The 12,666-nt window shown below is 40.4% G+C and overlaps 1 protein-coding gene across 1 annotated transcript in view; it reads right to left on the reverse strand.

Moving 5' to 3' along the window:
• CB1H4orf51 (chromosome B1 C4orf51 homolog) overlaps positions 1 to 12,666 on the reverse strand; it is a 48,226-nt gene that overhangs the window by 13,100 nt on the left and 22,460 nt on the right. Inside the window, exons 4-7 of the mRNA XM_042983830.1 lie at positions 7,154 to 7,212; positions 5,137 to 5,194; positions 4,636 to 4,706; positions 1,610 to 1,773 (exon numbers count right to left, since the gene is read on the reverse strand). Of these exons, the coding sequence (XP_042839764.1) occupies positions 1,666 to 1,773; positions 4,636 to 4,706; positions 5,137 to 5,194; positions 7,154 to 7,212 (296 nt within the window). The 3' untranslated portion in view covers positions 1,610 to 1,665. The remainder of the gene's footprint in view (positions 1 to 1,609; positions 1,774 to 4,635; positions 4,707 to 5,136; positions 5,195 to 7,153; positions 7,213 to 12,666) is intronic.

Genomic DNA, 12,666 nt, shown 5'->3' on the forward strand with positions numbered 1-12,666 from the left:
TATGTATGAATCTGTTTCCTTTTTTCTTGGACCATAAACCCCAATCCATGTGTAAGGGAATATGTTCCCACAAGCCAGTATTTGTTTTTTGTCTGTGGGGGATAGAGAAATGGGAGACAACAGAAGAAAAGGTGTAGACCCAACCGCACAAATGCTGCTGTTCGAACTGAATTTCTGTGGCCAGGTTATTTTGTAACCTCATCTGTAAAGCCGTTAACATAGAGTTTTAGAATTAAAACAGAACTCTAATAAGCAATGCCTTGCATCTGGTAAACAAATACTGAATGAATGAAGGAAGGAAGGAATGATGCCAATTGACATGGAGAGTTGTATTTTCTTGGAGTAGTCAAGCATATTAATTACAACATAGGCCAGAACATTGGGTACCTGACTCAGAACTTAAACAGAGGCCTTTACCTCCCTCTGCCTGAGATTCTCTAAACGAGGTTGGCAAAAGCAAAAATCCTGGAGGTTCCTGAGTGGCTCCAAGGCTACATTTTCAATGCACGGTTTGGCGAGCTTAATGGAAACCATACGAAGGGATCCCGGGAACCAGACCAGATGGCTTCCCGGGAATGTATTTAGCCTAACCCGGGTTAAAGAACAAAAATAACCACTAGGAGTTGAGGCGGGCGGGGGGGGGGGGGGGAGGTGGGGGGGTAGGGGTGGTGGTGCCACTTTAAATGAATTACCTTTTCTATTCAACAGCAATCATGTGAAGGACGGTCTGGGTAAATGGAAGTAAATGGAGGAGGGGGCAGAGGGCGGGGCGGGAGGTGGGCAGCAAGGGGTAGGAAGTAGCTACTTTCGTAACCACACTGTTCCGCTTGCCCTCAAAGAACACGAGCCGTTGGGACGCTTTGCGGCCCTGGACCGCGTCTGGCTCCTTCCCGCGCGCAGGGACTTTGCGCCGCCGCCACGCCAGCCGCGCCTGGGCCCCGCCTCCAGCGCGCGGCGCCGGAGAGAGCGGGAGGCGGACGGGACGTGCGGAGCTGCGGGAGGGAGGAGAGTGGGGGGGGGGAGGAGCGTGGGGGGGCGGGAGCAGGGGGAGGGGGAGAGGAAGTCCGCGGCGGACAGAGGGGCGGGGCGTGGGCGGGGCGTGGAGGCCGCGAGGCTCCTCCCGGGAGAGCAGGGGCTGGAAAAGCCGCGGCATTCCCCGCCCCCAGCTCCCAGCCGGCGTCCCCGGAATCACCGCCGCGTGTCCCACGGCCCGGGCGCGTTTGCTTCCCCGCGGCGCCCGCTGCGGAGGAAAGCCTGGCCGTGGAAGGTTGCGGCTCTTCTGGGCTATTGCTCTGAATACAAAAAAGCCTTTCTCACGCCCCTGCGACCCTCCCCGCCCGGGGCTCCAGATAGAGGGGACCGGCCCGTTGATGCTGGAGCCTGCAGCTGTGGGGGCCACAGCACCATTTCTGTGGTTCTTGTAGAGAAGGGTGGCTCCAGGTATTTACTCTTAAAAAAATGATTTTGTGTAATGATTATACCGATAACTTTTGTTCCCGTTTCCAATTTAAGAGGGAAAAAAATCGAGGGATGGAGGGTGTTTGAAGCCCAGGGAAGTGTCTGAAAAAGCCAGTCGTTAAGGTCCAGATCTTACCGGGCCCACTCTTACCTCAAAGTCTTTAAACGAAGCTGCAGGCCTCCAGCTCTGGGACTGGGTTTTCCGACTCAGCTCAGTGACGAGAACGGTCCTCCCAGGCTATAAACGGAGTACTGATCACTTTCTGAGTCTTCAGACGAGCCAGCCTTGCTGGGGGAATTACACGGTTCCTGAAGCTGGAGAAAAATGGCCTGGTTGTTAGCCCTTGCCCTTCCACTGAGGTTACTTTCTGCACGGAACTGGGAGTGAAGTTGCCAAGACCTCATTCTTGAGCAGGAGTAGGGATTGTTCCTGCATTTTCTAACACCTCCGTTAACCTATTACATGTATCGTGTCTCTCTGTTAGGAAGGCCAGTCCAAACGCAGGAGAGAGAAAACATGTAAGAACCCTGGCATCGCAAACCAACCATGCTGCTTCTCTCCCGCCCCTTAATCATCCGTGAGTGGTAAGATTGTTTCCCCTGCCTCCCCTAGGGTTCCTTTAGTATGGACATTCCTGGGTGTGAGTTTCTCTACTTGACAATTTTACAACGTGAGTTCCTTGAAGATAGGGCCCAGGAAAAGCAGTATTAAGAAGATGGTTACCAAGGCATTCAACGCCAAGCAGATTCTTTAAAAACTGAGAATGTTGTTAATGATGGTTGAAAATTTCATCCGTGTTGCTGAGGATTTCATTCAATCCCTACTTTTTGCTGATGCAGGAATTTGTACATTTTACCTCTCAATGCTTGTTCTCCCCCAAAATATAGCACCCCTAAAAAATTTTAAGATTTTGCCTTGTCTAATAAATAAAAGGTCATGGTTTATTTGTTTTTTTTGGTCAGAACTTCAAGCCCCAAGTTTCCCAAACAAGTACCCCATATTCTTTGTGGGAGCAGCGAGGTTCGGGACGGGGAGTACTCTTAACCTGTTGTACCACAAAATCAAGAGTAGAGTGTAATGCCACTAATTTGTCAGGAATTGTTGACTTAAAAGAGGCCACTGTGAGTATAGTAAAGTCACTTTAGGGGTGGGGGCCGGGGAAGTATTTCAAAGAGAAAGGCAACTGTTCCCAAGAGCAGCTGCAGCTACTGGCAGTGGAATTGCTTGGAACCAGTACAACTCCACGCAGCAAGAGGGACTGATTTATTTAGCAATGGTTAATGATTCTCCCAAGCAAACCCCAGGAGGCCCAGCTAGCAGTAAATACACTTTCAGGAAATCATCTACCCTTCCTAGAAGGATGCAGCAACCCTACAGTGAAGGGAGGTCCCCGGCCACCCGTACAATACATCTTTTAGTCCACTGCCCAGCTTCAAATGCCCCCAAAGAACTCCCTCCACAGCCTACCACAGCCCTGCCCTGTCGTGCTTACAATGTTCCCTAGGAGAGGTATCAAAGCCTAAAGCAGAAAAATCAAGAAAAGTGCACAATTTTTGGAAGGCCATCATTGAATGGTACCAGGGAACCCAGGTGGGTTGTCTAGCCAGGCCCCATTAGCTAATTTTGTGAGATTAGCTAGTTGGTGCTCATAGACTAGCATGTTCCAAAATGATATGTACATGTAACTGGTGGTTCTTGTGATAATGTTAGGTGGTACCTGAATAACATTTCTTATTTTAATAGTCAGGGTTTTTGTCTAATACATACAACTAGGAATACCAAATCTGTGATGTCACAAATATAATTACTTAGGGTGAGGCTGGGATTTTTTTCAAGCCAATTTATTTTATTTTATTTTTTGACATTTATTTACTTTTGAGAGACAGAGAGAGACAGAGCTTGAGTGGGGGAGGTGCAGAGAGAGAGGGAGACACAGAATCCAAAGCAAGCTCCAGACTCTGAGCTGTCAGCACAGAGCCCGATGCAGGGCTCAAACCCACGAACCATGAGATCATGACCTGAGCCAAAGTCAGATGCTTAACCCCTTTTTCAAGTTAATTTAAAGATAAATCTTAATAAACAAAAGTAATGGGATAGCAAAACTAATTAGTTGTAACTTTTATATTGAGGTGAAGTCAGTGGAGTACTTGTAGAAACTAGTTTTTATTCTTTTTTTCAACTCATTCTTTAGGAATCTCTGCCAGAACTTTTAAGACAAAAAAAGAATTCCATTTTAACATCCTGTTAAAAATTACTGGATTTTGAGGGGAATCTGGGTGGCTCAGTCAGTTAAGCGTCTGTCTCTTGACTTCAGCTCAGGCCATGATCTCACAGTTTGTGAGTTCAAGCCCCGTGTTGGGCTCTGCACTGATGGTGAGGAATCTACTTGGGATTCTGTCTCTCTGCCCTCTCTCTCCTTCTCCCTCTCTCTCAAAATAAAGAAATCAACTTTAAGAAAATTACTTGATTTGGAGAAAGTCTGATCGGCAAAGACAGAGGCCCTGCTCTGGAGAGCCACGTCAGGGGGAGCAGAGATAGTAGATATTGGGTGGTGGAACAAGCTTATGAGGAGAGTGGGCCAGGACTCTGGGCACCCAGGGTAGGTCTCCAGAAAGGAAGGACAATCTGAGAACCTACTGCCCTTTTTCTTTTTTTTTTTTTTTTTTTGCAAGAGGCAGAATCCAGCAAATCACTGATATCAGTGATGAAAATTTAGGCAGTACCAGAGAAATTTCCAATCCACCTAAGCCTCTTTGAGGCTTGTTTCCACAACAACCGGAGAGATCTATACAAAATGTCCAGGATGCTTTAAGAAAGAATGCTCAACTGGGGCACCTGGGTGGCTCAGTCAGTTAAGCGTCCAACTTGGGCTCGGTGCTGACAGCTCAGAGCCTGGAACCTGCTTCAGATTCTGTGTCTCCCTCTCTCTCTCTGCTCCTCCCCCACTCATGCTCTGTCTCTCAAGAATGAATAAACGTTAAAAAAATTTTGAAAAAAGAAAGAAAGAATGTTCATCAGGATAGTGTACTTTTCTATTTGTCACTTGATTGTAAATTTGGGATCCCCTTCATACCAACTCTGAACACACACACGCCACCACCCTCACTGCCACACTGCACACTCACTGACACTACTCCAGGGGTCCACTGTTGGGTGACAAGTAAAAAGATTCTTACATTCAGAAAGTCTTTCTTTAGTCGATTGTAGCTCATCAGATTCTTAGATGCTGGCTTTTTAATTCTCATACCTAGTGTAAAAGAGACAGGCAGTGTGTAAGTGCTTATGGTAGAGTCTATCGTAGTATGAGTAAATGAAATTTACTAGTATTCCAAAATCACTTTTAATCAATAACTTCAAACACTCACATACATACTAGTTTCCCAGCCCCACCCAACATCTGTTACCACCACAACCTTCTCACATGTACAGTCTTTTTCAGAGGTGCTGCTGGGAAATGTTTCTCTGGGATTTCCCCCTCCTTTTATTTCTGCATCCTGCCATCCTTACTGTTAGGAGAGGTGCAATAAAATAACGGTGCATGACAGGAGGAAAGAAGCAGAAATGCAAAAGGCCTTGAATGACCTCAGACACTGGAAGGGGTGAAAATATCAGATGAAGACCATCATTCAAATCAAGGCAGAACATGATGTAAAGTGGTAGGTTAGGACAGGACTTACCTGATTTTTCATAATTTGGAGGTGCTGGAGAAAAATCACCACACAGAATTTGGTGTGCCTGTGAAAAATATAAAAATAAATGCCAGCCACTTTCACAACAATAGAAATTTAATAAAATTCTTTTTCCAGTGTTGTGCTTCCTCATTCAGAAGGCAGTTTGATACTGCTATCAAAACCCACTGTCGTAACAGACACCAACAGTGAAACCGAAAGACAGAATTGGGGGAGAAATGTATAAAGTAGGATAGGCAAAAGAGTACTATCTTAATATGGAGATAGCTTATACAAATCAATGAGAAGAAGCTGAACACCCTAATAGAAAAGTGGGCAAAGGAAATGAATACAGTCAGTCATCATTATTCATGGATTCTGTAGTTTCCAATTTTCCTACTCGTTAAAATTTATTTGTAACCCCAAAGCCAATACGTGCAGCACTTTTGAAGCGTTCAAGGACATGCACAGAGCAGTTAACAAGTTGAGTCACCTGATATGCACGTTTCCAGTCGAGGTCAAACCAGAGGTCACTTTGCCTTCTTGTTTCAGCTCTCGTACTTTACACAAGTGTCCTTTTTGTGGCCTGTTTAGTGCCACGTTTTCTGCATTGTTATGCATTTTGTGAGTGGTATCACTTTTTGAAGTGGCCCCCAGTGTCATGCTGACGTGCTGTGTAACATTCCTACGTGCAAGAGGACTTTGATGTGCCTTATGGAAAAGATACATTTGTTAGGGAAACTTCATCCAGGCGTGATTTATAGAGCTGTTGGCTGTGAGTTCAATGTCAGTGAATCAACAGTACATATGAAATAAGGTAGCTTTAAACAGAAACATACATAAATACAAATTTACAGTTGATGAAATGTGACCAGAGGCTCACAGGAACCTGGCCCTACATTTCTCCTAGGAGCAACAGTTCCATAATGACCACTTCACTGTTAGTAGGGACTTTAGAAAACATAACTACCTTGAATTATGAAAATTGACTATCAGCACAAAAAAGCTATGAATAAGTAATAAGCAGAGGATGCCCAAACTCACTAATAATCAAGGAAATTAAAAGTAAAAGGAAAGTAAAATATCTTCATCTATCCAATTGGGAAATACTAAAATTATTTTTTAAAGCCAGTGTTAGAGAAAATATAGGAAAACAGGCACTCTTGAGGACCGCTGGTGCATGAGGCCAATTTTCTGGAAGGCAATTTGGCCATATATCAAGATTTAAAATAAGCATAACAATTCCTGATCCAAGAATTCTACTTATGAGAAAGTACCCTGAGGAGATAATTGTACAATTGCAAAATTTTACATTTAAATTTACTCATCACTGCATTATTTACAATAGTTGCCAATTTGAAACACCTAAATGCCTAGCAATACAGGATATTTTTACATTGGGAAATATCCAGTCAATGGAACATTATGTATCCATTGAAATGATAAATATTGCTAATACTGAAAGAATATTTCCATGAAAATATTCAGTGATTAAAGCAGATTGCAGAGGACAGCGGATCCCATCAAGGCATTCTGTGTGTGTGTGTGTGTGTGTGTGTGTGTGTGTTTGTGTATTTTTACATATGCATAAATATAGAGAGACATTCCTGAGGAAGTTCACTAAAATGTTAATGACAATTATCGCTGGGGGGAGGGAAAGGATTTCAGATAATTTTTACTTCCGTCTCTATTTCTCTGTATTATTTGAAAGGTTACAATCAGAGAAAAGCTGTTTTTGTTTTTAAACTGTCAATATAATCTATATAGTTATTGCCTTACATGGGAAAGAGGAACGTTGGTAACTGTAAAGAAGAGACACAACATCATCAGTTCACAATTTATAACCTTGGCTGTTTATCACTGTATCCCCATCAGCTAAAAGAAAGCTACACACATAATAAGCGTTCATAAATACATGTTTGATGAGTAAGTAATTTTAAACAATAAATAGTTTTTTATGAAATATGCAGGGTACGATTGTTTAAGCGCTCTCCATGTCAAGGTCATTGAGAAATATTGGACTTACCACACTGTGCTTGACATCATGTGAATTTTTGAAAGAACTGGTCATATGAGGTAATAGTCCTGCATCCAAATGAAGAGGGAAAACCAGGATTAAACCCAGGGTTAGAGTAAAATCTCTTACATTCCCATTTGTACCATGCAAATGAATTGTACACACATTACTTACTTCCCTTTAGAATTTAACCGGTGGAAAAATTAAGAGTCAGGTAAAATGACACTGTGACTAAAAGTTAATGTTTAGTAAATATTCTGGAGCTTTTGAGGGTGGAGGTAATTTTTTTTATGGTACACATTTCAATTTTATTTTAAAAAGAAAACCAGACTGATAATAGCTAAGGGGACATAGAAATTATACATCTATGATTCTTAAAATATTATCAAAATTATTCAGTTTTACATGTACTTTGGCTTTCTCTATGAGGTTGTCCTGACGTAAGCCTAAAGTAGAGACTGTGTTCAGTCTTTATTAATTTTCTTAAATTTTAATCCAGTAAAAAATAATTATCTATGTCCCCTTTCCCATTTAAAAAAGATTTTATTTTTTAGAGCAGTTTTAGGTTCACAGCAAAATTGAGAGAACACAGAGTCCCCATATACTCCTGCCTCCCCGCCCCCCCCATGCATAGCTCTCATTATCAACATCCCCCTGCCAGAGTGGTGCATTTATTACAGTCAGTGAACCTACATTGTAACATCCTAATCACAGTTCACATTACAGTTCACTCTTGGTGTTGTAGATTCTATAGGTTTGGACAAATGTATAATGGCATGTGTCTATCATTATAGTTTCATACAGACTATATTCACTGCCCTAAAATTCCTTTGTGTTCTGCTTATTCATTCCTCTTCCTTCCCAGCCCCTGGCAACCTCTGATCTTTTTACTGTATCCATGGTTTTGCCTTTTCCATAATGTCAGGTAGTTGGAATCCTGTAGTATGTAGCCTTTTCAGATTGGCTTCTTTCACTTTGTAATATGCACTTAAGCTTCCTCTATGTCTTTCCATGACAGCTCATTTCTTTTTAGTGCTGAATAGTATCACATTGTCTAGATGTACCACAGTTCATTTATCCATTGACTTACTAAAGAACGTCTTCCTTGCTTCCCAATTTTGACAATTATAAAGCTGCTATAAATATCTATGTGTAAGTAAGTATTTGTGTGGACATAAGTCTTCAACTTCTTTGGACAAATCCCAAGGACCACAATTGCTAGATCATATGGTAAGAGCATGTTTAGTTTCCTAAGAAACCACCAAACTGGTTTTCAAAGTGACTGCACCATTTTGCATTCCCACCAGCAATGCATGAGAGTGCCTGTTTGCTCCACATCTTTACCAGCTGGCATTTGATGGTGTCAGTGTTCCAGATTTTGGCCATTCTCATATGTGTGTAATGATATTTCATTGTTGTTTTCTAATTTGCATTTCCCTGATGACATATGATGTGGGGCATCTTTTCATATGATTATTTGCCATATTTATATCTTCTAAGTGAGGTGTTTGTTAAAGTCTTTGGCTCATTTTTTAGTCAGTTTTTTTGTTTGTTTGTTTCTTGTTGTTGAGTTTTAAGAGTTCTTTGTATATTTAGAATAACAACTCCTTATAAAAAGTATCTTTGCAAATATTTTCTCCCAATCTGTGGCTTCTCATTCTCTTGTCTTTTGCAGAGCAGAAAAATTTAATTTTAATAAAGGTCATCTAATCTATTATTTCTTTTATGGAGCATGTTTTTGATGTCATATCTAAAAAGTCATTGCCATACCAAGGTCATCTAGGTTTTTTCCTATGCTATATTCTTGGAGTTTTACACTTCTGCATTTTACATTTAGGTCTATGATCCATCTTGAGAAAATTTTGTAAGGGTGTAAAGTGTATGTCTAGATCTTTTTTTTTTTTTTTTTTTTTTTTTTTTTTTTTTTTTTTGCATGCAGATGTTCAGTTGTTCCGACAAAATCTGTTGAAAAGACTATCTTTTCTCCATTGCACTGCCTTTGTTCCTCTGTCAAAGATAGGTTGCCTGTATTTATGTGGGTCTATTTCTGGGTTCTGTATTCTGTTCCACTGATCTATATGTCTCTTCTTTCACCGCATTGTGTTAATTACTCTATCTTGTAAGTATTGAAGTTGGGTAGTGTCAAGGCACCTGGAGGATTATTGATATGGCTGGATTAACATCTACCGTATCTGTCACTGTTTTCTATTTGTTGCCCTTGTTCCTTGTTCCTAAATTTGTCTTCTACTCTTTCTCTGCCTTTTGTGGTTTCAGTTGAGCATTTTATATGATTTCATTTTCTCTCCTTTCTTAACATTTTAATTATATTTCTCTCTCTCTCTCTCTCCCTCCCTCCCTCCCTCCCTCCCTCCCTCCCTTTTTACTTTTTAAATAGTTGCCCTAGGGTTTGGAGTAGTTACAACTACTCCAAGTACATTTCAAGTCACATTATACCACATGTTATACAAGTAGTGCAGGTGCCGTATAATAACAAAATATTCCTAACTCCTCTCTCCCCTCCCTTATGGCATTGTTGTCATTCACTTCTCTTGTATTTAAGCATAAATAAGTACATATACAGTTGACCCTTTAACAGCATGTGTTAGGACTGCAAAGGCCCACCTACACATGGATTTTTTACAATGTAGTGTTATAAAATGTTTTTTCTCTCCCTTATGATTTTCTTCATAACATTTTCTTTTCTCTAGCTTCCTTTATTGGAAGACATACATAAGCCTACATATGAATACATTGTTACTATTATTATTTTGAATAAACTGTTGTTAGGTTAAAAATTAGAAAAATAAAAGTTTTGATTTTATGTTTACCTATACCTTCTTCAATGCTTTTCTTGTCTATGTAGATCTGAGTTTCTGACCTATTCTTTTCCTTCTCTGTATAGAACTTTTAACATTTCTTGCAGAGCAGATCTATTGGCAACAAATTCCCTCACTTTTTCTTTGTCTGACAAAGTGTTCATTTCTCCTTCACTTTTGAAGGATAATTTCACAGGGTACAGAATTCTAGGTTGGTGGATTTTTTTTCCCCTGAACACTAAATATTTCATGCTACTCTCTTCTCGTTTCCATAGTTTCTAAGGAGAAGCTGGATACAATTCTTGTTTCTCTATAGGTAAGGTGTTTTTCCCTCTGGCTTTGTTCAGGATTTTTTTCTTTATCTTTTATTTTCTGTTGTTTGAAAATGATATGCCTAGGTTTAAGTATTTTGTTTGTTTTACATTTATCCTGCTTGATGTTCCCTGAGATTCCTGGATCTATGGTTTGGTGTCTGACATTAACCTGTGGAAATTCTCAGTTGTTATTGTTCATACATTTCTTCTATTCCTTTCTCTCCTTCTTCTCCTTCCAGTATTCCCAAAACATATGTTATACTTTTTGTAGTTGTTCCAGTCCTTGGCTATTCTGTCCTATTTTTTAGTCTTTGTTCTCATTGCTTTTCAAGTTTAGGTGTTTTTACTGAGATAACCTTAAGCTCAGAGATTCTTTCCTCAGCTGTGACCAGTCTACTTATAAATCCATTAAAGGCATTCTTCATTTTTCATTTGTTCTACAGTGTTTTTGATCTCTGGCATTTCTTTTTTTGGTTCTTTCTTAGGATTTGCATCTCTCTGCTTACGTTGCCTGTCTGTTCTTATATGCTGTCTACTTTATCCATTAGAACCCTTAGAATATTAATCATAGTTGCCTTAAATTCCTGGTCTGATAATACCAAATCCTGCCATGTCTGGTTCTGATGCTTACTCTATCTCTTCAAATTATGTTTGCGCCTTTTAGTATGCCTTGTAACTATTTCTTTCTTTCTTTTTTATGAATATAAGTTATTGTCAAATTGGCTTATATACATTTCTTGATAGCTGGACATGATGTACCAAGGAAAAGAATTGCTGTAAATAGGCCCTTAATAATGAGGTGATGGGGTATGGGGGGAGAGGAAGCATTCTACAGTCCTATGATTAGGTCTCAGTCTTTCAGTGAGACTATCCCTCTGGACAGTGAACTTCGCAGTGTTTCTAGGGTTTTCCCCTTCCGTGTTAGGTGGAATAGGATGGCTAGAGTGGGCTGGAGTTGAGTATTTCTCTTTTCCCTCATGGAAGGCTAAGGTAAGCTAGAGTTTGGTTTTTCTTTTCCCCCAGTTCAGTTAGGCTACCATAATGATACCCGAGCAGATTAGGCTTTGGCAAAGTAGTTTCTCCTAAGGGCAGACCTTGTTAAGAACATAGACTCTGGAGTACTTCAAAATGGTACTTCCCCCTCTGCCTGCTGGAAGCACAAGGGAATTGTTCTCTGATATTTACTGTGGTAGCCTGGCCAAATTCCTGAAGGTAAGTCTCACAATACAGTAGGTGCTTTCCTATGCCTGGGTCTTCCTGGAGTTTTTTTAACTCCCAGCTCCAGCGATTCATCAAGTATAGCTTGGATATTCAGACCCCGTTATTGGTTCCTATGGTGGTTTCTCCTTGTGAGTCTCTGCTTTGGTAAGCTGTCACTACCTATATTCCCTTTTCTGTCTCTCTAATCTTGGGGTCAGCAGTTTTCCCTGTGTCCTCACCTCTCTTATGAATCCAAGAGGAGTTGTTAATTTTAAATTTTGTCCAGATTTTTACCTGTTGCTAGAATAGAGAGGCATCTTCCAAGCTCCTTACAAGCAGAACCAGAAACCAGAAGTTGGGATAAACATTTTCATACCTGGAAATTACATTCTGTAATACACAGCTTATACTTTTAGAATCAGAGGGAACCAAGGCTATGCAGAAATTGTAAGGGTATACATTTTTCTCAGGGTCTGAAACGGCCTGGTATATTTCTTAACAATTTTATTGAGATATATAACTTATATATCATAAAATTGACCCACTTTAAGTATATAGTTCAGTGATTCCAAGTAAATTTACTCAGTTATACAACCATCAAAATACCATAATATAGTATTAGAGCATTTTCATTATCCCAGTAAGATCTCTCATGCCCATTTTTGGCTAATCTTCTTTCCTGCCCTCAGCCCCAGAAAACCACTAACCTACTTTCCCTATAGATTTGCCTTTATTGGACATCGCGTAGAAATCAGAATCATCTGCCAGGTGGTTTTGTCTCTCTGCCTTCTTTTACTTAACGTAATATTTTTGAGGTTCATCCACATTGCAGCTGTTTGGTACTTTGTTCCTTCTTATTGATGAGCAGTATTCCATTGTATGAATATACCAAATTTTGTTGTTCATTCGCCATGATAGACATAAGGCTTATTTCCAATTCTGGCTATTATGGATAATGCTGCAGTGAACATTCATGTCGAAGTCTTTGTGTAGATATATGTATTCATTTCTCTTGGATATATGCCTATAGGTGGAATTGTTAGATCCTACGATAAGTTTATGTTTAACTTTAAAAAACCTGTCAAATCCCCAAAGGCAAGGGAATTAAAAGCAAAAATGAATTACTGGGACCTTATGAAGATAAAAAGCTTCTGCACAGCAAAGAAAACAACCAACAAAACTAAAAGGCAAC

Source organism: Panthera tigris, chromosome B1 (genome assembly GCF_018350195.1).
Source record: "Panthera tigris isolate Pti1 chromosome B1, P.tigris_Pti1_mat1.1, whole genome shotgun sequence".
NCBI classification, from domain to species: Eukaryota; Metazoa; Chordata; class Mammalia; order Carnivora; family Felidae; genus Panthera; species Panthera tigris.